Here is a 27,202-nt window from a genome sequence, read left to right as displayed (position 1 = left end):
TCAGTTCTACCTTTGACTCAGGTAAACGCAGAAACGTGCACCCTTTCACCCACTATGATGGAGACTCTTGGGGTTTCTCATAGTGAAAGCCATTACATGTTTGTTGATCACCTGCTGAATGCAGAAACACTAAGTTAGATGTTTGTGCCCGAGGAAATGGGCAGTAAAGGAATTACTGATTATAAAACTTGAATGCCGTGGCTTAGTTTCCTTGATAAAGAAAAAGTAAAGAATATATAGCTTTTTAAGTCAGTGATTATAATGTAGATAGTGTGTTTTTAAACTGTTTTAAGAAAGATGCCCCATCTAGAGTGATAGCCTAATACCTATGTTTATTCTCTATTTTATAGAAACTAAAGAAAGAACTGGAGCGACTTAAAGAGGATTTGGGAACAATCACAAATAAATGTGAAGAATTTTTCAGTCAAGCAGGAACCTCTGCATCAGTTCCCACCTTACGATCTGAGCTCGGTGTGGTCATTCAGAACATGAACCAAGTCTATTCTATGTCTTCTACTTACATAGAGAAGTATGTAACCTCTGTCGTAGTATAAATTTGCTTCATACAGCTGTCATATTTATGTGTATATATAAATATATATATGCTGTTTGTTTAAAACATTCATTTTTATGAATGTAAATATTTCCTTTTTTGTCTTAATAACAATTATATTAATTATTTCCATGGAATTATTATACTTTATATTGAAAGGAAATGGGCATCAGAGATTAGGGCATATGTATGATCTTCCCACATTTTGCCTGTGGGTTTTAGTCCCTCAGCTGTTGTAGCCTGGAGGATTGGTCTAAATAAGGGTTGAAAGAAGACCAGCTTACCCTGGAATCCCTTGCAGAATCCCATCTGCGGGGCAGGCCGTGGATTGGAGCACATACCCTCCATTGAGAAGAGTTAGCTGGATGTTAGTCTCGTAGTAAATCTGTCCATGTTCCAAGACGAAGAACATGCTCTATCATGCATTGTAATGGTGCTTCAGGACTGTGTTATTGGAAGATAAACATTTGCTAATAGGAGGCTATTGTTGTATTCTCTTTTTTAGACTGAAAACTGTTAATTTGGTGTTAAAAAACACTCAGGCAGCAGAAGCCCTTGTAAAACTCTATGAAACTAAACTGTGTGAAGAAGAAGCAGTTATAGCTGACAAGAATAATATTGAGAATCTCATAAGTACTTTAAAGGTATGTACCTTCCTATGGCTATATGCTAAGATCATACTCTAAAAGTATTTTTCTAGCACCTAGATTCAAACATCAACTAGTAAATAACTTAATTTGAATACATTTATATTCATTTCATATCTCTACGTAACCATAGCATAGTGTAAATAAGTCATTTCTAGTTTCAGGAGAGTTCTTCTCATTTGAAATTTGCATCTCTTTGTGGTAATAGCTTTTTATAATCAATTCATGTCAGCAAAAGGAGTTGAAGCTAAAAATTAAATTATTTTTAATGGATTCTCTTGCTGAAAGAGGTAGTTATTTTAAGATATCAAGGAGGTAAGTACAGGAGTTAATTCAGGAAAGGAAAAAGACTGGTAGTTGTATTCATCTCTTGATATTTCCACGCGTAAAGCATTGAGTATGAAATTATTGCAAAGTAGTTGTGAAAAATTATCTCATTGATTTTTAATGCATGTATTCATTTTTAAACAATGAGATTAGTAGGTGTTTAAGAAACAGGCAATGAAAAAGACTTACAGAGGTAGCAAACTTGCTTGTGGAATATATTTTGTTTTATTGATATGCAAATTCTATTAGGCTGAACTTTATAAAACTGTTTTTTTTAGATCAAAGTACAGTCTAATATTGACAATTTCATATGGCTCAGCCTAATATATCATTTTTGTATATGGAAGATAGTCTTTCCTTTATCTGATTATATATCAGTCATTTCTAAATAATTTGTAAAATGAGGTAAATAAATAATGTGTTTACATAGTGAGTGGTTGACACATTTTTATAACTTTCACCAATTAATGTATTTTAGCAATGGAGATCTGAAGTAGATGAAAAGAGAGAGGTATTCCATGCATTAGAGGATGAGTTGCAAAAAGCTAAAGCCATCAGTGATGAAATGTTTAAAACATATAAAGAACGGGACCTTGATTTTGACTGGCACAAAGAAAAAGCAGATCAATTAGTTGAAAGGTGGCAAAATATTCATGTTCAGATTGATAACAGGTTAGTATCCTTTTTTGTTCAGTTTCGGCACAGGTTTAATCTTTATCCTTGTATTCTAGGTAAAATCTAAAGTTAATAGGTTTTTTAAAAACTTCCATAATACAGTTAATTTCGTATAGTTACCTTCCATATATAGTTAATTGTGCTAATTGCAAGAGCTTGACCTAATTATATTTCTTTCAGATATGGTGGACATGACAGTTAACTTCAAAATAAATATTTTCAACTCTATGTTGTTAAAACTGTTGATGTAGTCTGGCGTTTGTATAGTAAATCTACTTGCCTTTTCTAAAGGAAATTATGACCAACTTACAATATTCAGCTAACCAGGATTTAATAAGAGCAGTGTTTGAGAAGGCTATATGGAGCAATCTGTGCTAGACCTAAGAAGTGTGAAGCAACTGAAATGACCTGATGTTCATTTTAATTGAGGATACAAGAAAGTTGAAATCATTCACCCACTGATCGAAATAGAAAAGTAAAAGGAAATGGGATGTTTTTAGGGCTCATCTTAAAGGAGATAGAATAGTGTCCTTTCTCATTCATTTTAATGTTTATATTAATGCAAATAAAATGCTTTTATAACAGAGTGCCATTCTTGAAAAGTAAAATTATGTTCAAATATATGTTATTAAATCTCTCTAAAATATGTGTTATATAGGTTTAATGTAGTGGCTTTAAAATCACAGAAACTGAGGTATTTTTATTTAATCACAGTTCCAGGAAGTACTGTCTGAGTCCACATTGGACCCTCTGTTGAACTACGTTGTCATTATTACAAAAGTGCACTGCCATTTGATGCAAGCTTTGGGTATTTAAGACATGCTGATTGATCATAATTATGGTTAAGTTTCCAATTTTCCTGATTTTTATTGTTAGTCAGTTAGGCCTGGAGCTAGAATAAGCAGTATCACTAAGTTACACAAGTCCAGGAGCAGAATATTTATATTCAGCCTCAGCCAGTATGGAGTGCCCTTGGAGATAGGCCTCAGGGTGCCTTAGCCTAGAATTCTTTCCACATACCCCTGTTACACCGAGTGCATTGAAGTAGGGTTATTTCGTCTCCTTTCTATAGCTTCCACCCTCTTGATGGATACTGTTAGAAACTATGACTCTCTTGTTTTTATTTTCTTAGGTTACGGGACTTAGAAGGCATTGGCAAATCATTGAAATACTACAGAGATACTTATCACCCTTTAGATGATTGGATTCAGCAAGTTGAAACGACCCAGAGAAAGATTCAGGAAAATCAGCCTGAAAATAGTAAAACTCTAGCCACACAGTTGAATCAGCAGAAGGTATGTAGAAAGTTTCTTTCTTTTTTTTTTTTTAAGATTTTATTTATTTATTTGACAGAGAGAGAGACACAGCGAGAGAGGGAACACAAGCAGGGGGAGTGGGAGAGGGAGAAGCAGGCTTCCCACTGAGCAGGGAGCCCGATGCGGGGCTTGATCCCAGGACCCTGGGATCATGACCTGAGCCGAAGGCAGATGCTTAACGACTGAGCCACCCAGGCGCCCCCGAAAGTTTCTTTTTTTAAAAAGATTTTATTTATTTGACAGAGAGACAGCGAGAGAGGGAACACAAGCAGGGGGAGTGGGAGAGGGAGAAGCAGGCTTCCCGTGGAGCAGGGAGCCTGATGCGGGGCTCAATCCCAGGACCCTGAGATCATGACCTGAGCCGAAGGCAGATACTTAAAGACTGAGCCACCCAGGCGCCCCTGTAGAAACAGTTTCTTATACTAAGGTTTTGTCTGCATGTGGTCAGTCATTACCCTTCTCTTCCTTTACCTTGTTAAAAGAAAAAGTCAGCAACTATTTGGAAGAAGGTAAGGAGTAAATCATAAATATTAAAATCCTATTATCCAAACCAACATACGTCATGTACTTTGATTTCTTGGAAGTCAGTTTTGAAAGTATAAGGGATAAGAAAAGAGCATGTTGGGACAGTGTTCAAATTTCTAATGGTCATTTAATCATAAGTATGGAAATCTCTTTAGTACTTTGCTGGCCACAGTAGTTTCACGGGATCCCAAATAAATAAAAATGGCTAGTGGTAGAAAATTAAACAGCCACATTTAACAGAAAATTGAGTTCTTTGAGATTTTTATTCCATCTTGAGGGGACACAGTAGCATCTGGTTTTGCTTTGATCAGGAGTAGGTGTGGATCAAGGCCTTCAAATCTACTTTTTGGGTAATTCCTGCGGAGTTTAGTAATTTCTGCGTTGGAAGGCCCATGAGGGTGGGTCACTTATGTGGCTTAATCTAGAAGTTTGTCATTTACCTTATTACATATTAAGTGCAAAGGGCTAAGGAGCTTTACTATTAAAGGGCGTGGCTATTTCTTAGTTCCTGAACATCTTAAGTGGCTAAATAGCATAGAGTTCCTTGTTCTTTTTCTTCTAAACTCTATGTATTTGTAGATGCTGGTGTCCGAAATAGAAATGAAACAAAGCAAAATGGATGAGTGTCAAAAATATGCAGAACAGTACTCAACTACAGTGAAGGTAAGAAGATTCAGTTCCTTGCATCAAATTTAATATTCAGGCATGTGATTCAACAATATACTTAAAAAAAAGAAGTCTCTGCAAGTCACTTCACTCTGTTAAATAGCGAAAACAGAGAATCTTCATGGGAGCCCTGGGACACTTACCTAATAATTGTCTGTGACATGTGAGTCCCATTGCAGCCTCTGCTTCATTCAGCCTCTCTCCATCACACATGTGTGCAGCCACACACGCACACACATCAGGATAGATGCGTGGCTCTGAAATTGGTCTCCCATCCAAGTACTAACCAGGCCCGACCCTGCTTAGCTTCTGAGATCAGGCGAGATCAGGCGCCTTCAGGGTGGTATGGCCGTAGACTCCGAAATCGGTTTCTTATCACTTTGTGCATGCTTGTGTATCTCTCTCTCTCTTCTTTAACATTGCTAGCATATTCCCGGGAAGAACTTGACTTTCTTAGGAGACATTTCGCATGTTTGAAGTTGTTGCCAGTGCCTGGGCCTTAGCCATCCAGATCTACAGTTCCATTGCCTAGCCAGGGGAAAGGGAGGCTGAATGTAAACTAGCATATTATGACTAAGTGTTTCCGTGAGCTTCTAAAGAGACTTAGGAAACTTTTCTGACCACCCTAAATGTTTCTGATCTTTATTACCACCTTGGAAACATCCCAGAATTAGATAGATTCCTAAGAATGTGGTTTTGCAGTAATTTTTAAAAGTTACTTAGTGAAATCAGGTTCAATTTCTGTGCATCAAGTCACTATAGAATGAAGCATTAATGCTTTGCTTTAATTAATTTAATCTTACTGACTCCATTATACAGGACTATGAATTACAAACAATGACCTACCGGGCCATGGTAGATTCACAGCAGAAATCTCCTGTGAAACGCCGAAGAATGCAGAGCTCAGCAGATCTCATTATTCAAGAGGTAGTAAAAGTACAAGAGAGAGGGGAGGGGATATAAAAGAGAAAAACAATACTTAAAATATTATATTTATATATTTGTATTGTGGTATAATACACATAATAGAAAACGCACCATTTTAACCATTTTTAAGTTGCAATTCAGTGGCACTCAGTAACTTCACAGTGTTGTGCAAACCCGACTACTGTCCATTTCCAGAACTTTCTTCCTTGTCCCAAAAAACCCTTACCTAAACAGTGCAATTTATTAAGAGTTGTAAAAAAATCCTTGGAAAAGCTTTATTCAAGATTAATTATTAACTCCAGAGAATAACAAATGTACTTTGTAATTAAATTTAGAGAATTGTTATTATGATTTGCACAGCAATAATAAGCCCATTCCTACCTACCTACCATTACTGGGCAATTGTGTATTTTACTGTTACAAAGGCTAGCTAATGTTATGATTATTAATCAACATTCATTAAACTCATTTTAGAGCCACTGGAGATTATGTTTTTATTGTTTATTTCATTATTCACAGTTCATGGACCTAAGGACCCGATACACTGCTCTGGTCACCCTCATGACACAATATATTAAATTTGCTGGTGATTCATTAAAGAGGCTGGAAGAAGAGGAGGTAATGTTTAACTATGAACAGCTAACTTAAAAGGAACTACAATATGTTTGGGAAAACAAAAAAGTTTTCATGACAAAAATTTACATGGTTGATAAGTTATTATTTAATTAGACAATTACAGTGAAAAAGATTAGAGGCCTAGGATTTTTCAGTTTGTTTTTGATTCTCTCCAACAGGAAAACATTGTTTATTTTCACTCTAAGATGCTAACATTATTAGAGTTAATGTCTGAAACGGCTCTATTTAAATTATGAAATGTTGGCAGTTTGGCAGGATTTTTTTTTTTTCAGTTTTCTCCATATTTGAGAAATATACTTCTTTGAGTAGTATAGTTACTACTATTAAGATGTCTACAGATATACTATTTAAATACGTTGGTTTTATACATTTTAAAGTAATTTACATTTTCAAGGATTTAAAACATAAAAGCCGTTAATTTAGAAGAAGGTTTTTGTACAAAATGATAATACTTTTTAAGAATTGTGGAGTTTTTTGTTTTATTTTTATTGTTCTCCAAAAGGTATGGTGTATGGTAAAAGACTATTTAAGTACCATTGTAATTTGGAGGATTTCTGTGCTTTGATTCTACATTTAAAAAGTATATTCAGGAATAAAGAGTTATTTATGAAAATATATTGTCATAAAAGTCTGTTGTATCTAATTTTGAAGAGATTATACCATGCTTTATTATCTTGATATGCTTTCTATTCCTAACCTCAGAACAGACAAAAATAGTAGACAGAATGCTAAAATAAGTAAATCGTGAGGCATTAGCTATTTTAAATTAGACTGTTGTTGAACTTCTGAAGATGATTATACTTAGTGTAACTTCACATAATGAGAGAACTAAAACAGTAGTGGATGTCTAATAGATGTTACTTTCTTATTTTCTACTTGAGTCAACTATTTTAGTCTGTTCAGACTTAACAGTTTTCTGCTCCTAAATCACTAACGAAGCTAATTGCAAGTCTTTATAACTAGAGTCCTTTGTGCTTAGAAAGGAGAACCAGAGTATCTGTGACCATTCAAATAATTGGTATACATCTTTCACCTGTAAAAGAACATCTATAATATTTTTTCATTTTGTTTTTGAGAGATATGGTTCCACTTAAAATGATATGTAGATCTTTTAAATTGTATGTTTAGTATACATTTTAAATTTTATATTTAGTTAAATGTAAGTCCTTTCCCTTTCTTATAGTATATATGCGATTGCACATATATGAGCTGCTTCCCTCAGTTTATCTGATGAGGTATAATACTAGAAGTTGATAGAAGAGATTTTTCAAAAAGCCTGATATATATACAAATTATGCTTGTCATCCTTTGAAATGTAAAAGATTCATATTGAATTGAAAGTCAAAACAATATAGTTTATGGAAGACCATGCAGAGACTGTAACTTAAAATAGATAAAAAACATTGCTGATTAAAAATTCACCACTAAAAGATCATACTAATGGAATGTCTCATAAAAAGATACATAGCTCAGTTTTCAGACTCGAGAGTGGTATTTCTGAAATTGAGTCTACAAAGACTTACATTGGAAATCTTGGTCTAAGAGCAGAATTTTTTATAATAAACATAAAATCAAAGAGGGTTACAAGTTAATTTCAGAAGAGGAAACTGAATTAGAGAAATGTTAGTAGAGTATCTGTAATGACTGTTAGATGGATAAAGAGATTTTCTAGTCTGTGTTGAGAGAAAAGTACATCAAATATTAATTGATAAGATTAAAGGACAGGATGTTTCCTTGGGGAACATTTAGAGAAAACTTGGGAAGTTATTTTTATGTGAGTAAGTTTGAGATTTAAGGGAAAGCACATCAGCAATAGGATTAAATTACTTCTAGTAATTTGTGTAGTATTTGCTAAAAAATTCAGAGTTATCTAGACAGTATGAGATTTTTAACAATCACTAAAATGACTGTTGTTAAGGTACTGAGGGTTCAATAACAAAAATTTTTTTGCTGAGAGAATTTTCATTTTTCTAACCTCAGAACATGACAGAGAAAAAAGAGGGCTCAAAACCTCTTAGGGACAGCTAAGTTTTAAGGGAGTTTTGATAAGCAACTGAGAAAGACCCAGTTAGAAATTATCTCAAAAAATACCGAAAATTTAATATTTAAGCAGATAAAATGCTTCAGTGTCACCAGTTCACCCTGATAACAAAATAAAATAGAGCACTAATTATTGCAGGTTGTGATGAGATTTGTTTTTATATGAATTCTTATTATGGAAAACCATATTTAGGTTAGCAAAGGAAACAACTGAAATTCTTGTTGAAATTATTGGGGATCAAAAAATTAGAAGAAGCAAAGTAAGATATGTAGTCTATAATGTAAAATAAATTCTTGAAATTCACCAAGGCCTCTCAATGAAAAAAAAAAAACTGCTATCTAGAATAATTTCTCTACTCCTGTTTAAATGGTTCTAATTATGATGATTTTGAGTTGGTGAGATGAAACTAATAATCTTACGGTATTAATAAAACAAATTAAATTGGCATTTTATGCTAGCCCTGATCATGCAGAGTGTACTCCTCCCAGCTGAGATTGAATCTTCTACCAGTTGAAAAAAATTTTTCTTATATTTTATACTGTACATTGGAGTTGACTCCCTAAGTATATTTTTAAAAACATTTATATTTAACAAATATTTTTATATTTATGGAGTATCTAAAGGTACTTGTCAATGTGGACTCATATAAGGCATGTCATTAACAACAACAACAACAAAATCTGTGAGTATATGAAGCACATCTTTTCTAAAGCCCCCAGGGACTATAGCTGCCTTTGCATTAGCAACTCTGATTATTATAATTGTCATAATATAGCAAGTACAAACAAATAAGGAATAGAAATTACACGTTTTTATATAATTTTCCTCCTTCCGCATGTGAAGTATTATTTCTTGGTTTGACTCTTTAAAGTGGTACCAAAATTCTGCATTTTGTTTCTTTAACCATTAAACAGGGAGATGTAAATATCATTTCATTTTTATATATATATTTTAAAGATTTATTTATTTTAGAGAGAGAGAGAGAGAGCATGCATGAGTGGGAGGGGCAGAGGGAGAGGGACAATCTCAAGCCGACTCCCTGCTGAGAGCCGAGCCCAAAGCAGGGCTCCATCCTACCACCCTGAGATCATGACCTGAGCTGAAACCAAGTGTCGGATGCTTAACCAGCTGTGCCACTGAGGTACCCCCCCTCCTTTTTAAAGATTTATTTATTTATCTTAGAGAAAGAGAGATAAATATTTTAAATTTCCATTGGGCCAGGTATTAAAAACTGAAGTTTTAAGTGTCATTTGGTTCCTATATGTTCTTAGTTTGTAAGACTAAGTTGTGTGTGAAAGCAGAAAGGGCGCCGCTGTGAGTTTTATTTCCCATTTTGTCATTTAGTTTTCAAAACGATTTGACCTCTCTGCACCTCAATTTCCTCATCTGTAAAAGGTTGGGGTCCTGCTGTATGTTTTGTGAGGTCCCTCCTTTCTTGCTGTCAACTCTTGAGCTAGCTAATTTTTAAAACAAAATGATTCCTGAGAGACAAAAAAAAAAGATTGTTCGGTTTAGCAAACTTGACATGAAGGGTTTTTTTTGTCTTCTCCCATTGCTGACTTTCTGAAGCTTCCTCTCTGAAGAAGGTAGAGGTGCTGGTGCTGCTGACGGTGGTGGTGATCGTGCTTGTTCTGCATTTGGTTTCGCTTGTTTTTATAAGCACTTTTATGAGCATCGCTTCAAGTTTTTTAAGATAAATTTGAACAGAACAGGTTTGACACTTGTAAACGTCTCTTGTAGATTAAAAGGTGTAAGGAGACTTCTGAACATGGGGCATATTCAGATCTGCTTCGGCGTCAGAAGGCAACAATGATTGAGAATAGCAAACTTACGGGAAAAATAAGTGAATTGGAGAAAATGGTGGCTGAACTAAAGAAACAAAAGTCCCGAGTAGAGGAGGAACTTCCAAGGGTCAAGGAGGCTGCAGAAAATGAATTGAGAAAGCAGCAGAGGAATGTAGAAGACATTGCTCTGCAGAAAATCAGGGCCGAGAGTGAAGCCAAGCAGTACCGCAGGGAGCTGGAGACCATTGTGAGGGAGAAGGAGGCTGCAGAACGGGAGCTGGAGCGGGTGAGAAAGCTCACATCGGAGGCCGAGGCCAAAAGAGCGGCAGTGGAAGAAAACCTCCTGAACTTCCAGAACCAGTTAGAGGAGAACACCTTTACAAGAAGAACCCTGGAAGATCATCTTAAAATAAAAGATTCCACTCTCAATGACTTGGAGCAACAAAAAAATAAGTTAATGGAAGAATTAAAAAGAAAGAGAGACAATGAGGAGGAACTCTTGAAGCTGATAAAGCAGATGGAAAAAGACCTAACATTTCAAAAACAGATAGCAGAGGAGCAGTTAAAAGAAAAGCAGAAGATCGAACTGGAAGCAAGAAGAAGAATAACGGAAATTCAGTATTCATGTAGAGAAAATAAGTTGCCACAGGCTACGTCATACAGAGGAGTCGCAGGTCTTCAGAAAGAGCAGGACAAACAGAAGACAGAAGAACTCAAGCAGCAGGTCGATGAGCTAACAGTCGCCAATAGAAAGGCTGAAAAAGACATGAGAGAACTGAAGTATGAACTTAATGCCCTTCAGCTTGAAAAAACTTCATCTGAGGAAAAGGCTCGTTTGCTAAAAGAAAAACTGGATGAAACCAATAACACACTGATGTGCCTTAAGTTAGAGTTGGAAAGGAAGGATCAGGTAGAGGAAAGGTATTCCCAGCAGCTCAGAGAACTGGGTAGGCAGTTGAACCAAACCACAGACAGAGCTGAGGAAGTCATGCAAGAAGCTAATGACCTTAGGAAAACAAAGCACAATTATGAAGTAGAATTAGAATCTCTTCAACAAGAAAAAGGGAAACTGCAAAGAGAAGTAGACAGGATCACTAGGACCCATGCTATAGCTGAGAGGAATATTCAGCATCTAAATTCACAAGTTAATGCTTTCCAGGCTGAGAAGGAATCCTCTAATGAAAGAATACAATTCTGCCAGAGAAAGTCAGATCATCTCAAAGAACAATTCGAGAAAAGCCATGCACAGTTGCTTCAAAATATTAAAGCTGAAAAAGAAAATAATGATAAAATCCAGAAGCTTAATGAAGAATTGAAGAAAAGTAATGAGTGTGCAGAAATGCTAAAACAAAAGGTAGATGAGCTTACGAGGCAGAATAATGAAACCAAGTTAATGATGCAGAGAATTCAGACAGAATCAGCGAACGTGGTTTTGGAGAAACAAGCTATCCAGCAAAGATGCGAAGCCCTGAAAATTCAGGCAGATGGTTTTAAAGATCAGCTACGGAACACCAACGAACACTTGCATAAGCAGACGAAAACAGAACAGGATTTCCATAGAAAAATTAAATGCCTAGAGGAAGACCTGGCCAAAAGTCAAAATTTAGTCAGTGAGTTTAAGCAAAAGTGTGACCAGCAGAACATTATCATCCAGAACACTGAGAAGGAAGTTCGAAGTCTGAGTGCGGAGCTGAACGCCTCCAAAGAGGAAAAGCGACTCGGGGAGCAGAAGGTACAGTTACAGCAAGCTCAGGTGCAAGAGTTAAATAACAGGTTGAAAAAAGTGCAAGACGAACTGCAATTAAAGACCATAGAGGGGCAGATGACCCACAGGAAGATGGTTCTGTTTCAAGAGGAATCGGACAAGTTCAAACGCTCGGCAGAGGAGTTTCGGAAAAAGATGGAAAAGTTAATGGACTCCAAAGTTATCACTGAAAACGATATTTCAGGCATCAAGCTTGACTTCGTGTCTCTTCAGCAAGAAAACTGCAGAGCTCAGGAGAACGCTAAGCTCTGTGAGACAAATATCAGAGAACTTGAAAGACAGCTTCAGCAGTATCGCGAGCAAATGCAACAAGGACAGAGTGTGGAAACAAATCATTACCAGAAATGTCGGAAACTTGAAGATGAGCTGGTAGCCCAGAAACGTGAGGTCGAAAGCCTGAAGCAAAAGATGGATCAACAGATAAAGGAACACGAACATCAATTAGTTTTGCTCCAGTGTGAAATCCAAAAAAGGAACCCAGTCAAAGACTGTCCCTTCAAACCAGATTTTGAGATGGCAGTAAATGAGTGCCAACGCTCTGCAGACCTGTCCTCTAGGAACGCAGGGCAGCTTCACCCAGGGACCAGGTCTCCTCTGCTGAGATGGAATCAAGACCCACAGCAATCGGAAGAAAAATGGCAACATTGGGTTGTTGAACAAATACCAAAGGAAGTCCAGTTCTGGCCGTCAGGGGGTCCACTTGAGAAAGAGAAAAGCCAGCAGTGTTACTCTGAGTATTTTTCTCAGACAAGCACCGAATTACAGATAACTTTTGATGAGACAAACCCTATTACAAAACTATCAGAGATTGAGAAGATAAGAGATCAAGCTCTGTACAGTTCCAGGCCACCAGTTAGGTATCAAGATGACAAGTGTGAAATGGACCTGGCAAAGCTTTTGGCCCCCTTGGAGGTATACTCTGGATTCTGAGACCTTAGCAGCTATCTCATGCCAAGTTTCCTCTCTTGTTTCCTTTCTCTGCTAGACTAAGTTTTTTAACAATGTTGAATGAGATTGGCTCTTTGTAGTTCTGGCAGAAAATTATGATATAGATTGGCTTGAATCTTTACTACAAATTATCCTTCTTTAATTTTTAAATGCCTGAGATTAAATACATAGATGTAATGGTTATATGGTTATATTTATGGTATTATATTCTGAAGAATGTGTTTTTTAAGAGCTAGAAAAACCAAGGGTAGTTCACTTTAATTTCTAAAGTTTTTTTGGACAAATTTCATCTCAAGTCTTTTTTAAATGTACCTTTTTTAAAAGATTTTATTTTATTTTATTTTATTTTTTTATTTTTTTTTTTTTTTAATTTTTTTATTCTTATGTTAATCCCCTTACATTACAACATTAGTTTTAGATGAAGTGTTCCATGATTCATTGTTTGTGCACAACACCCAGTGCTCCATGCAGAATGTGCCCTCCTAAATACCCACCACCAGGCTAACCCATCCTCCCACCCCCCTCCCCTCTAGAACCCTGTTTGTTTTTCAGAGTCCATCGTCTCTCATGGTTCGTCTACCCCTCCGATTTCCCCCGCTTCATTCTTCCCCTCCTGCTACCTTCTTCTTCTTCTTCTTCTTTTTTTTTTTAAAAGATTTTATTTTTAAGTAATCTCTGTACCCAGCGTGGGGCTTGAATTTACAACCCCGAGATTAAGAGTCACATGCTTCACTGACTGAGCCACCCAAGTGCCCCTAAACATAGCATTTTAATACCTTAATCGTCATCTAAAGTGAACTTCAGACTCTCAAAATAATATTACTTGCCCCTTTCGTTTGAAAATTTTCCTCTCTTTACTTTCGTTATTGTAGGAATTATATTTGGATTAAGGATGGGTAAAGTGACGTCATGCTCTTTAGATGGCTTTTAACGTCTCATAAATTCCTGTTGCAGATAGCTAAGAGCAAGCAGTATGATACGCACACAGAAGGCACCGCATTAAAACAAGAAAAGAACCCAGGCCCTAGTGCTGAAGAATGGATGCTTGAAGGGTGCAGACCATCTGGTGGACTCAAGAGAGATTTTCTTAAGAAAGGCCCAGAACCAGAGGCCATCCAGAACTTGGACGGCGATCACGCCTGTTCAGTTAGGGATGATGAACTTAAATTCCAGGGGCTCCGGCACACTGTGACTGCCAGGCAGTTGGTTGAAGCTAAGGTTCTGGACATGAAAACAGTTGAGCAGCTGCGACTTGGTCTCAAGACTGTTGACGAAGTTCAGAAAACTCTTAGCAAGTTTCTGACAAAAGCCACCTCAATCGCGGGGCTTTATCTAGAATCCACAAAAGAAAAGATTTCATTTGCCTCAGCAGCCAAGCAAATCATAATAGATAAAATGATGGCTTTAGCATTTTTAGAAGCTCAGGCTGCAACAGGTTTTATAATTGATCCCAATTCGGGTCAGACATACTCTGTTGAAGATGCAATCCTGAATGGAGTTATTGACCCTGAATTTAAAATTAGGCTCCTTGAGGCAGAGAAGGCAGCCCTGGGATATTCATATTCTTCTAAGACATTGTCAGTGTTCCAAGCTATGGAAAACAGAATGCTTGACAGACAAAGAGGTAAACACATGTTGGAGGCCCAGATTGCCAGTGGGGGAGTCATTGACCCTGTGAAGGGCATCCGTATTCCTCCAGAAGTTGCTCTGCAACAAGGCTTGTTAAATAACGCCATCCTGCAATTTTTACATGAGCCATCCAGCAACACAAGAGTTTTTCCTAATCCCAACAACAAGCAAGCTCTCTATTACTCAGAATTACTGCGAATGTGTGTATTTGATGTAGATTGCCAGTGCTTTCTGTTTCCATTTGGGGAGAGGAACATTTCCAATCTCAATGTAGGGAAAACGCATAGGATTTCTGTAGTAGATATTAAAACAGGAGCAGAACTGACTGCATATGAGGCTTTCCAGAGAAACCTAATTGAAAAAAGTACCTATCTTGAGCTTTCAGGGCAACAATATCAGTGGAAGGAAGCCACGTTTTTTGAATCCTATGGGCATCCTTCTCATATGCTGACTGATACTAAAACAGGGTTACAGTTCAATATTAATGAAGCTATAGAGCGGGGAACACTTGACAAAGCCTGGGTCAGAAAGTATCAGGAAGGGGTCATCACACTTACAGAGCTTGCTGATTCCCTGCTAAGCCGGCTGGTTCCCGAGAAGGATTTGCACAGTCCTGTTGCGGGCTACTGGCTGACCGCCAGTGGGGAAAGGATCTCTGTCCTAAAGGCCTCCCGCAGAAATTTGGTTGACCGGGTCACTGCCCTCAGATGCCTTGAAGCCCAAGTCAGTACGGGGGGGATAATTGATCCTATCACTGGCAAAAAGTACCGGGTGGCAGAAGCTTTGCACAGAGGCCTTGTGGATGAGGGGTTTGCCCAGCAGCTGCGACAGTGTGAGTTAGTAATCACAGGGATTGGCCATCCTGTCACTAACAAAGTGATGTCAGTGGTGGAGGCTGTGAATGCAAATATCATAAGTAAGGAAATGGGAATCAGATGTTTGGAATTTCAGTACTTGACGGGGGGGTTGATCGAGCCACAGGTTCATTCCCGGTTGTCAATAGAAGAGGCTCTCCAAGTCGGTATCATAGATGTTTTCATTGCTACCAAACTCAAAGATCAAAAGTCCTATGTCAGAAATATAATATGCCCTCAAACGAAAAGAAAGTTGACGTACAAAGAAGCTTTAGAAAAAGCTGATTTTGATTTCCACACAGGACTTAAACTCTTAGAAGTATCTGAACCTTTGATGACAGGAATTTCTAGCCTCTACTATTCTTCGTAAAAGGACATGCTTAAAAAACTTTGCACGGGGCTGATGCTCTCCACTTCATGTGATCTGTCCAGAGCTTGATGATATCAGTTAAATATACAGCCTAGCAATTATGTCATACACTCAAAGCACCATTTATTTCTTGAGGCCTGGAAATAGCCGATTGTTCAGAAGAGAGAATAATTTTTAAGTTGAAAGTAACAAAATATTTACTGTTCTTCAAAATGTTTCCTTTAGATTTTAGGTTAGTGGTTTTGTTTTGTTTTGATCTTGCCTACACTAAAAGAAAAGGTATTTTACCTAGAATATGGAGTAAGCTTGATGAACTCCAGCAAGTTCATAGCCTCCATTCTTCAGAATTCTTCATCACTGAATAGATCCAGCCGGACATTAGGGCTCCCATTTTAAAATGATTCATTACATTCACTGGAAGAGCACTTCAGAAGACATCATGGAATCAAAGAGAAAGATGTAAATTTGTTCCCACATCCATGAAGCTACAGTGTTTCAGATCTCCTTGAAAAGTGAAAAAGTTGCTAGCTTTTCTGTACATTGTAACCTTCTTTACATAATAAATGTTTACCAAAACCTCCCATTTCCAGGTAGAGTCTGTAATTAAAAGTAGCATTATTGTGTGTTGGAAGAGGGGGAGAGATTTTTCTTTATTCTGTGTATTTTTCATTTGCATGTACACATTCACTGTTCTTTCAGGTTTCCATTTTTGATACTTTTCTGTCTAGACCATTGTGATTGTAATGCTAATGCAAAGGCAGCAATTCAAAGATCTTCTAGTGCTTCATGAATAAAATTGAGTTTTTTTATTTGTCATATTGATAGACCAATTGGGAGGTTAGAGTGTCACAGCTTTCTTTGCTACCATAAACATTTTGGAAGTACATCTGCCGCATGATGTGATAAACATGGTTAAGTGAATGAATAAAATGCTCAGTAAACTGTGTGTGATGAAAGAAATATTTCTACATTCTTGTTTTCTGTGGAGAGGTCGGTTTAATAGCTCAAGCATTTACTGGTATGTATCTTTTTTTTTTTTTTTTACCACTCACACTTGTCAGAAGTCACTGGAAGAAGAAAAGAAAGAGCATGTTGAAAAAGCCAAAGAATTACAGAAATGGGTATCAAATATCAGCAAGACATTGAGAGATGGCGAGAAGGCTGGAAAATCTCCCTTCTCAAAGCAAAAGGTATTCACTGAGGTTCTGGTGTAATAATAACAGTGGGTAGAATTTACTGAGTTGACAAGGTCAATCTAAAAACACTTTACTTCTTTACCTTAATTTTCCCCATTTTTTTTTTTTTAAGATTTTATTTATTTGACAGAGAGAGACACAGCGAGAGAGGGAACACAAGCAGGGGGAGGTGGAGAGGGAGAAGCAGGCTTCCCGCAGAGCAGGGAGAACGATGGGGCGCTCGATCCCAGGACCCCCGGGACTATGACCTGAGCCGAAGGCAGACGCCCAGTGACTGAACCGCCCAGGCGCCCCTTCCCCATTTTTGTAGGCAACTATAATGAGGGTCAGAGAGGTTAAGTAACCTGCCCAAGGAATCACAGTATGTAGCACAAGGAAGTGTCTCTGATTCCAAAGCCTGAACTACATATATTAGTCTTACTATTACTGCTTCTTCTTGTGGTTAGATCTGCTTCTTGATTATAGTGAAGAGAGTCCCCAAGGAGCAGGGTCATCCGGTTTTGTGCCCAGAGTAAACCCATGCACTCCTCATTGTAAAGATATGTGGTCTCATTCTTACAAAGGTAAAGGAAAAGATTCAAGAACAACAGAAATACAAACTAGGGTATTAACATTTTTGAGGATTTAGTTTAGTTGTGCTTTCCTGGGTCTTTGTATTTTATAAAGAAGTGTTCTGTAGTCAATCGCCAGAAATTCTAGACTCTTTCCCTTACCTAAATGAATTCTTCCATGGCTGTGGGCTCTCTTCCGTTCCAGCTGCTAGTTGGATAGCGCAGCTTCTGACATGTTAGTGCCCTTGATGTCTGTCAGACAGCACTGCTTGAAGCTCTTCAAGCAGTTGTTCAAGGCGTTGTTGAGCTAAGGTCCAGTGTTGATGCTTGCCGGTGATAGCACTGGAATTGAGGCTGTATTAAAAAAATAATAGTAAGTTTCCACTAAGTTAAGCAGCATTTTTCCTCCAGTATTTTTCCTACACTTGCCCTCCTGCCCCTGCCCTGACCTTCAGAAATTACGGGGGCTATCGTCAGCTTCCTCTTCTAGCTCTGCATGAGTGTTCACTTGTCATCAGTTGAAACAGACATTGTTGACATAATTAGGGGGAAACTTCAATGTCTTGTCTAATTTTGGCTATGATATGAGGCAGATGTAACTTATCTGGGGTTCCCTGTTGAAGAAGTTCACAGACCCGAGTGTATACTTGAATTAGTATTCAGTTGAAATAAAGCTGTATTACCTCATAGTCTTAACATACTATATTTCCTACTAGTGTGGAAGAAATCAGACCAGTTTTGTGTTTTAAACTCCAATTGCATTTGGTGTTTTAAACTCCAAACCTTCAAAGTAACTTTATGTGAATATTGACTTTAAAATATCTTTTCCCTCTTTTTTTCCCCCTGTTAGATAGGAAAAGAACTAAAATGGGGACATAAACTTTAGCAAGGATTTCTTGGGAGAACAAGTTTCTTTTGAAAGATGTAGATTACAAACCTTGGCATTTTCTCATACTGCAGTTTAAAATCCTCCCAAACCTTACTAAATCTGTTTTAGACCTAGTAGACATAAAAGTAGACAGAATTTTTAAATGCAGACCAGAGCCTAAATGGTAAATCTATAAGAAATACTTGATGGTCTTTCTGTTAAGTGAAATTTAAAGTACTTTGATAGGATAATAAATGTGTGTGTTAAAAATCAATATGGCCTCATGATTACCCGTAACTGTGAAAAATAGACTTTAAGTTGACTCTGTTCTGAATAGAGTACATTGGGGAAAAATACGCCTTTTCATTTGCCCATCATTTCCTCTCATTTCTGCTCCTCTAAAAGAATGGCAGTCAATTTTTGAAATAAGACTATTCAGAAGTGATACATTGAGAGATCAGGAAAAAATGTTATAACCTCTTGCTTTTCCTCAAACAGATCAATTTTATTCCCCTGTCACAGACGAGTTTTGCAAATTTTAGAAATTATTTAATCTTCGTCTGCAGATCTACAGAGTAATGCTTTCGCCATAATTTTTTCAAAAGGAAGCAGGGCATATAGGAGCTTGGGGGGGGGGCAGCTACTGTTTTGGAGTCGTGTCCCACGTTCATGTATCTTTGAGTGCTGCACCACTCAAGGATGACACTGGGCCAGTGAAGAACCTCTGGCCACTTGGGGATAGTTAAGGCAACCTTTATTCACTGTTGGACTGGGACACATGTGAGAACTACGTAATGCCCTGGTATTATTTCCTAATGAAAATGAGGGCGTTATGGTTAGAGAAAGAGCGAGAGACTTTCCTTAATCTGCATTCTAGATAAAGTACTCTTCTTTTATCCAGGCTTGTACACTGGTAATAACTGATAGGTTATTGACTTGGGCCCCTCAGAAAGTAGACCCATCATTTGGATCTTAATTAAAACTTGTTTAGTTTTTTAAAATTACTATTTTCTAGTCTTTATGAGGGGCGAGTTTGAATATGTTTTCTTAACCTTGCAGATTTCCAGTGAAGAAATATCAACCAAGAAGGAGCAATTATCTGAAGCACTTCAAACCATGCAGCTATTTTTGGCAAAACATGGAGACAAGTATGTTATAGGTTTTCATTAGCTCTTTTATTCTAAGTAGAGAAGTGGTCTTCATGTTATGCAAAGCCACAGCTGGTAAATTTTAATTGAGATTTTAAAAATCGAACTCGGAAATTTACCTAACATACAACTATGAACATAGCAATTTGTCACGTTTAGTCACTTATAGTCTTTACCAAAACCCTGAAATGTACGTATTATTCCCATTTATCAGTGGTAAGAAAACGGGCTCAGAGAGGGATTAAGGGTGGGTAGCTAGTGAGTGGTATAGATTCCAAGCCAATCTTAATTCTAAGTAGTACTCTCTATGACTTTATGTTTTGGAAAATATGTACGAGTATGTTCATTTTCTTTGCTGAGACTTGTGATAACCTGGTTTCTCATATTTTGGTCTTACTTTTTCCAACAAGGTACTTCATCTGTTTCAGCTAGTGCCTCAGGCGGGAAGAAACCTGCCCTTTTCTTAAATCTTTTTTGGGGCTGTCCCCAAGATTATGCCACAGTGACTTTGTATTGTACCTTAGAGAATCAGGTTAATTTCCTTGTTAATTTCATCTTTCTTCACGCTTCAGTTTGTACAAGTTTCATCTTGAGTAATGGTATCTTTCTGTCCCGTTTCCATGTTGGAACTAACAATAGGATCTTTCCCTCTTTCAGAGAACAGCATTGTTATTTTAGAAATGTGTGTATGCTAGGGAAGTGCTGATGTGTTAGTTTACGTCCTTCTCTGCAGTCTCTTTCTCAGGCAAGGGAAGGATTCCTGGATGTGTAAGGGCCATCCTTAGTTTTCATACAGTCATGCTGAGACGTGAGCAATCTGTATATGAAGTTTGTTTCATGATCATGTGCCTATTTAGAAAAGGATTTTACAAAATCATTGAGCCTAATATGTCATCTTTATCACTTGAAAACTTGATTCCTCTTTTCCTGCTTTCTGGTTGTTTTAGAATGACAGATGAAGAAAGAAATGAATTAGAAAAACAAGTGAAATCTCTTCAAGAAAGTTATAATTCCTGTAGTGAATCTCTGAAACAACTACAAGAATCACAAACCTTAGGAGATATAAAGGTAGAGGAGAAGGTAATATAATTTATTTAAAACATGAAGCTGTTTCAAGATTCTTAGCTTTATTGCATGGTTGTAGAAATATATGTCAATGACAAAGAAATGACCTTGAATTCATGTACATGGAAAAAATGTGGATGGAGTTTATCTAAGTATTTAGAGATTTCAATGTTGTTTATTAAATGCAGTCTCACACTTGCTGTCATCAGTTTCTGTGACATCTTAATCTCTGCCTTGCATGGTAAAAGAAAAAAATCATTCATTTTTCTAACTCTTCTCTTTAAAAGTCATTCTTCTGCTATATTAGGTATTTTACTATATAAATATGATGTTATAAGATAGACTTGACTCATCTTTAAAGATGACATTAGAGTGTTATGAACTAGTTTTGATTTTCAGAGATAACCCTGAGATTTACTGGAGGAATACTGGGCCATTCGTTATAGTGAGGATGCCCTAGCATCTTCTTAAAATATAACAGGAATCACTTAAAATTTGGCCTGTCTTTAAACTTTTGAAACTTGACAATACATATTCACAATATTCAACATACTGTTCAGTATTGAAAAAGTTATCTTTATATTCAATTCCCTTACTCCCTGGAATACTTTACACAGTATTTGTCACATTTTGGGGGTATGCAACAATTTTTCTGGTTCATTAGTTTTTTACTGTCTGCAAAGAAGTCTGTATGCTGTAAACATCAATAGCATGGGGTTTGATTCTCTCTTTCATGTCAGTCGACTAATCTCACCCAATTGCAGAGAGCATGATTTGCCTTCTTAGGTATGTGTTCTGTTTTCTCACTATCATCATTTACTCTGTTGTGTCCTCACTAACCTTGTTAATGTACACAATATTAAGTTTTCAATTCACAGATGCATGTTGTTTTCAAAGCTTTTATCACATCCTGTGCTGTTGAATAGATCACTGACATAGATCACTTGTGCATTTGAGCTGCCTAACATTCACAGCATTGCTGCGCCTTGGTAAGTAGAGGATTTTTATGTTGAAGTGTATTTATTTCTTAAAAATATGCAAACTGAGTTTCATGAAATTCTGCCCACCCTTGGGTCACAGACTGACCCGAGAATTTTATATTCTCTTTTCAGCTGGATAAAGTGATTGCAGGCACCGTTGACCAGACAACTGGAGAAGTGCTTTCCATCTTTCAGGCAGTTTTAAGAGGCCTTATTGACTATGACACAGGAATCAGGTTGCTTGAGACACAGCTAATGATTTCTGGTCTCATTTCACCAGAATTGAGAAAATGTTATGACCTTCAAGATGCTGAAAGTCATGGCCTTATTGATGAGCAAGTTTTGTGCCAACTCAAAGAACTAAATCAAGCAAAGGAGATCATTTCTACTGTGTCATCTACCACAATTCCAGTGCTGGAAGCTTTGGCCCAGGGCATGATATCAGAATCCATGGCCATCAGAGTTCTTGAGATACTGCTTTCCACAGGCTCTCTAGTCATTCCAGCCACAGGAGAACAGCTGACCCTGCAGAAGGCTTTCCAACAGAACTTGGTTTCCTCAGCATTATTTTCTAAAGTCCTGGAAAGGCAAAACACGTGTAAAGATCTTATTGACCCCTGCACCGCTGAGAAGGTGTCTTTAGTTGATATTATACAAAGAAGTATTTTACAGGAAAACACTGGGATGCGGCTTCTACCTGTGAGACCACAAGAAGGAGGCAGAATAACATTAAAATGTGGAAGAAACATAAGCATTTTAAGGGCAGCTCATGAAGGTCTCATAGACCGTGAAACCATGTTTAGGTTATTAGGTGCACAGCTTCTTTCCGGGGGTCTCATCAATTGCAACTCTGGTCAAAGAATGACCGTTGAAGAAGCTATGGCAGAAGGGGTGATTGACAGAGATACAGCTAACAGTATTCTCACATATCAGGTTCAAACAGGTGGAATCATCCACTCAAACCCCGCTAAACGTTTAACGGTGGATGAAGCAGTCCAGTGTGATCTAATAACTTCCAGCAGTGCTCTTTTGGTACTAGAGGCTCAGCGAGGCTATGTTGGACTCATTTGGCCTCACTCTGGTGAAATATTTCCTACATCTTCTTCCTTGCAGCAGGAATTGATTACAAATGAATTGGCATACAAAATCCTGAATGGCAGGCAGAAGATAGCTGCTCTTTATATTCCAGAAACTTCTCAGGTCATTGGTTTGGATGTTGCTAAGCAGCTGGGAATTATAGATAATAACACAGCATCGATTTTGAAAAGTATAATACTGCCTGATAAAATGCCAGATTTGGGAGATTTAGAAGCTTGTAAAAATGCCAGAAGATGGCTCTCTTTCTGTAAATTCCAACCATCCACAGTCCATGATTACAGGCAAGAAGAGGATGTTTTTGATGGAGAAGAACCAGTGGCAACTCAGAGCTCAGAACAAACTAAAAAATTATTCCTGTCTTATTTGCTGATAAATAGCTATATGGATGCCAACACAGGGCAGAGGCTTTTGCTGTATGATGGAGACTTGAATGAGGCTGTCGGGATGCTACTGGAAGGCTATAGTGCGGAATTTGAGGACACACCCATTAAAGAATGTCTTGATGCCTTAAGACTCCCTGGTGTTTTTCTGAATAATGCTCCAAGTGAAGAAAAGGATGACAGTATAGCTTCACCGAGTAGTTTTGATACATGTCATTGCAGAGAACCTAAGTATAAAGAAATTCTTGAAGATAGAAAGCATACCATAGATGAAGAGTTTAATGAAATGGGAAATAATTTTACCAGTAGTGAATTCTATCAGTCAGAAAACCTGGCAGATATAATCGCAACTGATCATAAAGTCAAGAGTTCATCCAGTGTGTGTGTTTCCAATTCTGCATCCTATTTACCACAGCCTGGAATTGTAGCAGTTGGCATGCTTGGACAAGAATCTGAAAACATACTTAAAAACTGTGAAAATCAAAGTCCAGTTGGAACAAATGAACATGCAGGTGAATGTAGCCATTCTAAGAATATTCAAAACTTTGCAAATGATTCGATAACAAATCCTATTATGAAATCAAAAACTAGTAGGATCTGTGACTTGAATGAAAAAGAGAATGAAGATAATATAAACAGGGATTTGACAATCTTTGACTATTCTCCTAGGCTGAGTGCCTTGCTAAGTCATGATAAATTGAGGAATGATCAGGAAAGCCTCAGTGATGTACATACCACAAAGAGCAATGGAAATAAATGTGAAGACTCCGCATTGCCACTCAGCGACCACACCATGCTGTCGGGTCACAGAATGGGAGAGACATTTCAAGAGCAGTTTCTGGGAATTGCACCTATCAGTATCAGTTTACCGGGAGAACACTCTCAGCGGAAACCTGTAAATGTGGGTGACAGTCCTCCTCAGGTCCGGTCTTGCAATGGTAAATATATTTCAGAAACTTACGGCGAAGATGAAAGACTACATGCTGCCTCTCAGCAGAAGCCTGGAGACAAGGAAACTGGGCCCCAAATGGAAGAGCACGCCTGTGCCATGACCCCGCCGGGTGATACCTTTCGCACTCGGGTGTCTCCAGTCTGCGGTACACCGCTGCTGGAAGGAACCGTCAGTGCTGGCGACTATGAAACGTCACTCCTGGATGATCAGCCGAGGGTGACAGAAACAGACACCGACAGTGAAGATGACTTTTATGATACTCCTTTGTTTGAAGATGACGACCACGATTCTCTGCTTCTGGAAGGTGACGATCATGATTATCTACAGCCTGAGGACTATGCTGCACTGCCAGAGGAGACCGATGGGGCTGCTCTTCCTGGTGATGTGTTCTATGATGTTTTAAGAGAGAATGAAAATTCCGTGGTGGCCCAGGGGGCACTGGTTGGCAACTTAAGTGTGAGGGGAAGCCCAGAGTCTCTCCGGGGTGTTCTCATCGCTACTGAGAACGCTGGATTCGATCCTGGTGAAAGAATCCTTTCAGATTCAGTTGGCTCACATGAGGGCAATGGGCTGCTGCTGGAAACCGTATCAGAAAGGGAAAGCTCAAATAGCCTTGAAGGGGATGAGTCTGACTCATCAACTGATTATGAAATCGTAGAAAGAAAAGAGAGCTTCAGTGCTTTGTTAAAATTTGATGACACTGGATGTTGGAGAGGGAGAAAAGAAGAACATATCACTGGACAAGAATTTAAATCTGAGACTGAGCGCTTAGATTTTATGCAGAATGAAAGTTACGGGGATTGTGTGTGTGACAGTAATGATCAGGATGACGAGGACAATTGTGACGACAATGATGGTGATGATGAAGAAGGAGTAGAAGGTGACACTGAGGGGCCCTGGTGCCAGGATGAGGCTACAGATATGGATATCCAGTTGTGTGCCCCTGCAGTAGGTGAAAAGGAAAACACTCAGGACAGTCCGAGTGTTAATAAGAGAATTCTCCCGGATAAAGTGCACAATTACAGTTCTTTAGAAAACCAGCAAGGTGTAAATGCTTTACAGCTAGAATCAACTAGTAAAAGTAGCTTAGTAACAGAAAGAAGCAACCTTCAAGAATATACAACCGAGGTTGCTGGAAAAAGCCCAGGAAATCTGTTGCTGAATCATGAGCTGGCCCTTAAGGATATATTGCTGCCGATCACCACAGACACTGAATCAGAAGACACCTTTGGCTGTGTAGATACTTTACAGAATACTAATACCTGTTCAACTTCTGAAGTAGATAATGATCTAATGAACATGAAGGTTAAGTTGATCCAAGGGCCAGAATCTACTGACTCTGTGAAAGGTGGAGATCCATATTTTGAGAATGTGACACTTCAAGTCTACTCATCTTTTGATAAAATCACTTGTTCTGAGCCTGATGTAGTAGGAAAGCCTGCTGAGGAAAGCCATTTGTCATCCATAGCCTCTGTAACTGCCAGGGATCATCACGGAAATGAAAGAGGGGAAGAAATTCACCAATCTTTTCTAACTGAAAAGAAAGGTGACCAAAGCAGTATACTAATAGAAGGTGAAACATCAGTTCCTAAAATGTGCTCAGATAAAGGAGAGGTGCTGGGAGAAGGTCTAGAAGAAGATAATAAGTATCTCAGATTTTTGCCTAGTGAAAGTACAAGGGAGAGTCTTTATTTAGGTAATGATCAGTTTCCATTTCCACAAATCACAGACAGTGAAGAACATAATCAGAAAGGAAGCCTGAAAAAAGTAACTGTAACTCCTAAAGATGAACCAAAGAACCTACAGACAGTGGTTAGTGAAAGTCCCATTCAGTTTGAGAATCTTGAAGAAATATTTGACTCCTCAGTTTCCAAAGTGATCAGTGCTGACATGGCTTCAGACACTCTGTTGTCTGAAGGGGATGCAAGTCCTGAGAAAGATTCATTCACCGAGGGGCCTGAGAAAGACTCTGACCTATTCACATACTTAAAACATTTTGCCAAAGATGTAAAGGCAAAAGATGTACTGAAACCAAATGAAGGTATCCCAAGCTGTGTTCTGATAACACCCCCTGCCGTGAAGGAGCATGTACAGTTCGGAGTAAATGATGCAACAGAGAAGACAGCTCTTACCCAGGAAGTCTCACCTCTAAATGAGATGGCCCAGCAGAGTGGTCTTTGTATGAAAGAAAGTGCCTCAGAAGGGGGATCAGGAATTGCTCAGTTCACACCAGAAAGGAATGAAAGCACACTGTCAATCTTACCTCTTAGAAATGTGGAACACCGGGGGGAAAATAACGATTTTGTGCCACCAGAACTCTGCACAAATGGAGTAAGAAATAAAAACCCTTTAAGCACGGACTGCTCATTCTCAGAAATTAACAATAAGATGGAAATAATTGAGCAAGAGCAGCAAAAAGAACAAGCCTTGTCCCTAGGACTCCAAGAAAAGGAGGTTCAGATTCCTGAGTTATCTCAGGTATTTGTTGAGGATGTAAAGGGTATCTTAAAGAGTAGATTGGAAGAAGGTCCTATGAATCCTCAAGAGGTTGGAGAATCTTCAGTCTGTGCAGACACCAAAATTTTAATTCAAAACTTAATTAAAAGAGTTAGCACATCACAGTTGGCAAATGAAGCATCTGGTGTCCCCAGTGACTTTAAAGTTGGTGACTGTTCTGGAGTTTCCCCCATGAATAACCCACCAGAATTGAGAGCAGAGAGTAGAGATGATCCGTTCTGTATTGCAAATCTTAAGTCTGAGCTTCTCCTTGATATACTTAAGCAAAATCCGTATAGCCAGAAAATTACTGGGGCGTTTGAATTGATAAAAGAATTAACCCAGATGGAGTATGAGCTAGAGAAAAGAGGTATTACATCTAAAGTACCTCCATTGCAACTTGAAAATATTTTCTACAAGCTGCTGGCTGACATATACTCAGAGAAAGTAGAACAGGTCAGAGACTTGAATCAGAAATCATCCACTACCTCTGAGACGGTGGATGAAAAGTCACACATTCTTAATGATCTTAAAAGCAAAGAAGGAAACCACTGTTCCCTTAATTTACAAAATACAAAAGATATTGGACTAGAAAGCTCGACTGTGTGTGCATCCCCATTGCCAAGCGACGACAAGCTGGGGGAGCAATGCAGTGATATCCCAGACCATTTGGAAAGTATTTCAGGGTCAAAAGGAATGACTTCTGGAGATGGCTCAATGGAACAAGTAAGTTGATTTTATATTTTATGTGGCTGTAGCTGCATGAAACATTTGGGAATAACCCCATACATTTTATTTGCTTTAA

General features: G+C 38.1%; 1 protein-coding gene across 18 annotated transcripts in view; it reads left to right on the top strand.

Moving 5' to 3' along the window:
* DST (dystonin) overlaps positions 1–27,202 on the top strand; it is a 364,879-nt gene that overhangs the window by 204,373 nt on the left and 133,304 nt on the right. For 11 of the 18 annotated variants that reach the window (XM_064597729.1, XM_064597726.1, XM_064597725.1 and 8 more), the window contains 11 exons: positions 351–529; positions 1,059–1,197; positions 2,006–2,199; positions 3,335–3,497; positions 4,623–4,706; positions 5,529–5,636; positions 6,156–6,254; positions 16,725–16,853; positions 19,338–19,426; positions 20,374–20,506; positions 21,604–27,123. In XM_064597729.1, coding sequence (XP_064453799.1) covers positions 351–529; positions 1,059–1,197; positions 2,006–2,199; positions 3,335–3,497; positions 4,623–4,706; positions 5,529–5,636; positions 6,156–6,254; positions 16,725–16,853; positions 19,338–19,426; positions 20,374–20,506; positions 21,604–27,123 — 6,837 coding nt within the window. Of the gene's footprint in view, positions 1–350; positions 530–1,058; positions 1,198–2,005; positions 2,200–3,334; positions 3,498–4,622; positions 4,707–5,528; positions 5,637–6,155; positions 6,255–10,053; positions 12,775–13,764; positions 16,674–16,724; positions 16,854–19,337; positions 19,427–20,373; positions 20,507–21,603; positions 27,124–27,202 lie in introns of those variants that run through there. The other 7 variants (XM_054505417.2, XM_054505420.2, XM_064597728.1 and 4 more) reach the window with 3 other exon arrangements.

Source organism: Mirounga angustirostris, unplaced genomic scaffold (assembly GCF_029215605.1).
Source record: "Mirounga angustirostris isolate CCGP_5_RB_7025 unplaced genomic scaffold, mMirAng1.0.hap1 SCAF_8, whole genome shotgun sequence".
NCBI classification, from domain to species: domain Eukaryota; kingdom Metazoa; phylum Chordata; class Mammalia; order Carnivora; family Phocidae; genus Mirounga; species Mirounga angustirostris.
The sequence above is the reverse complement of the archived record's forward strand: the minus strand, read 5'-3'. Positions and strand labels throughout refer to the sequence as shown.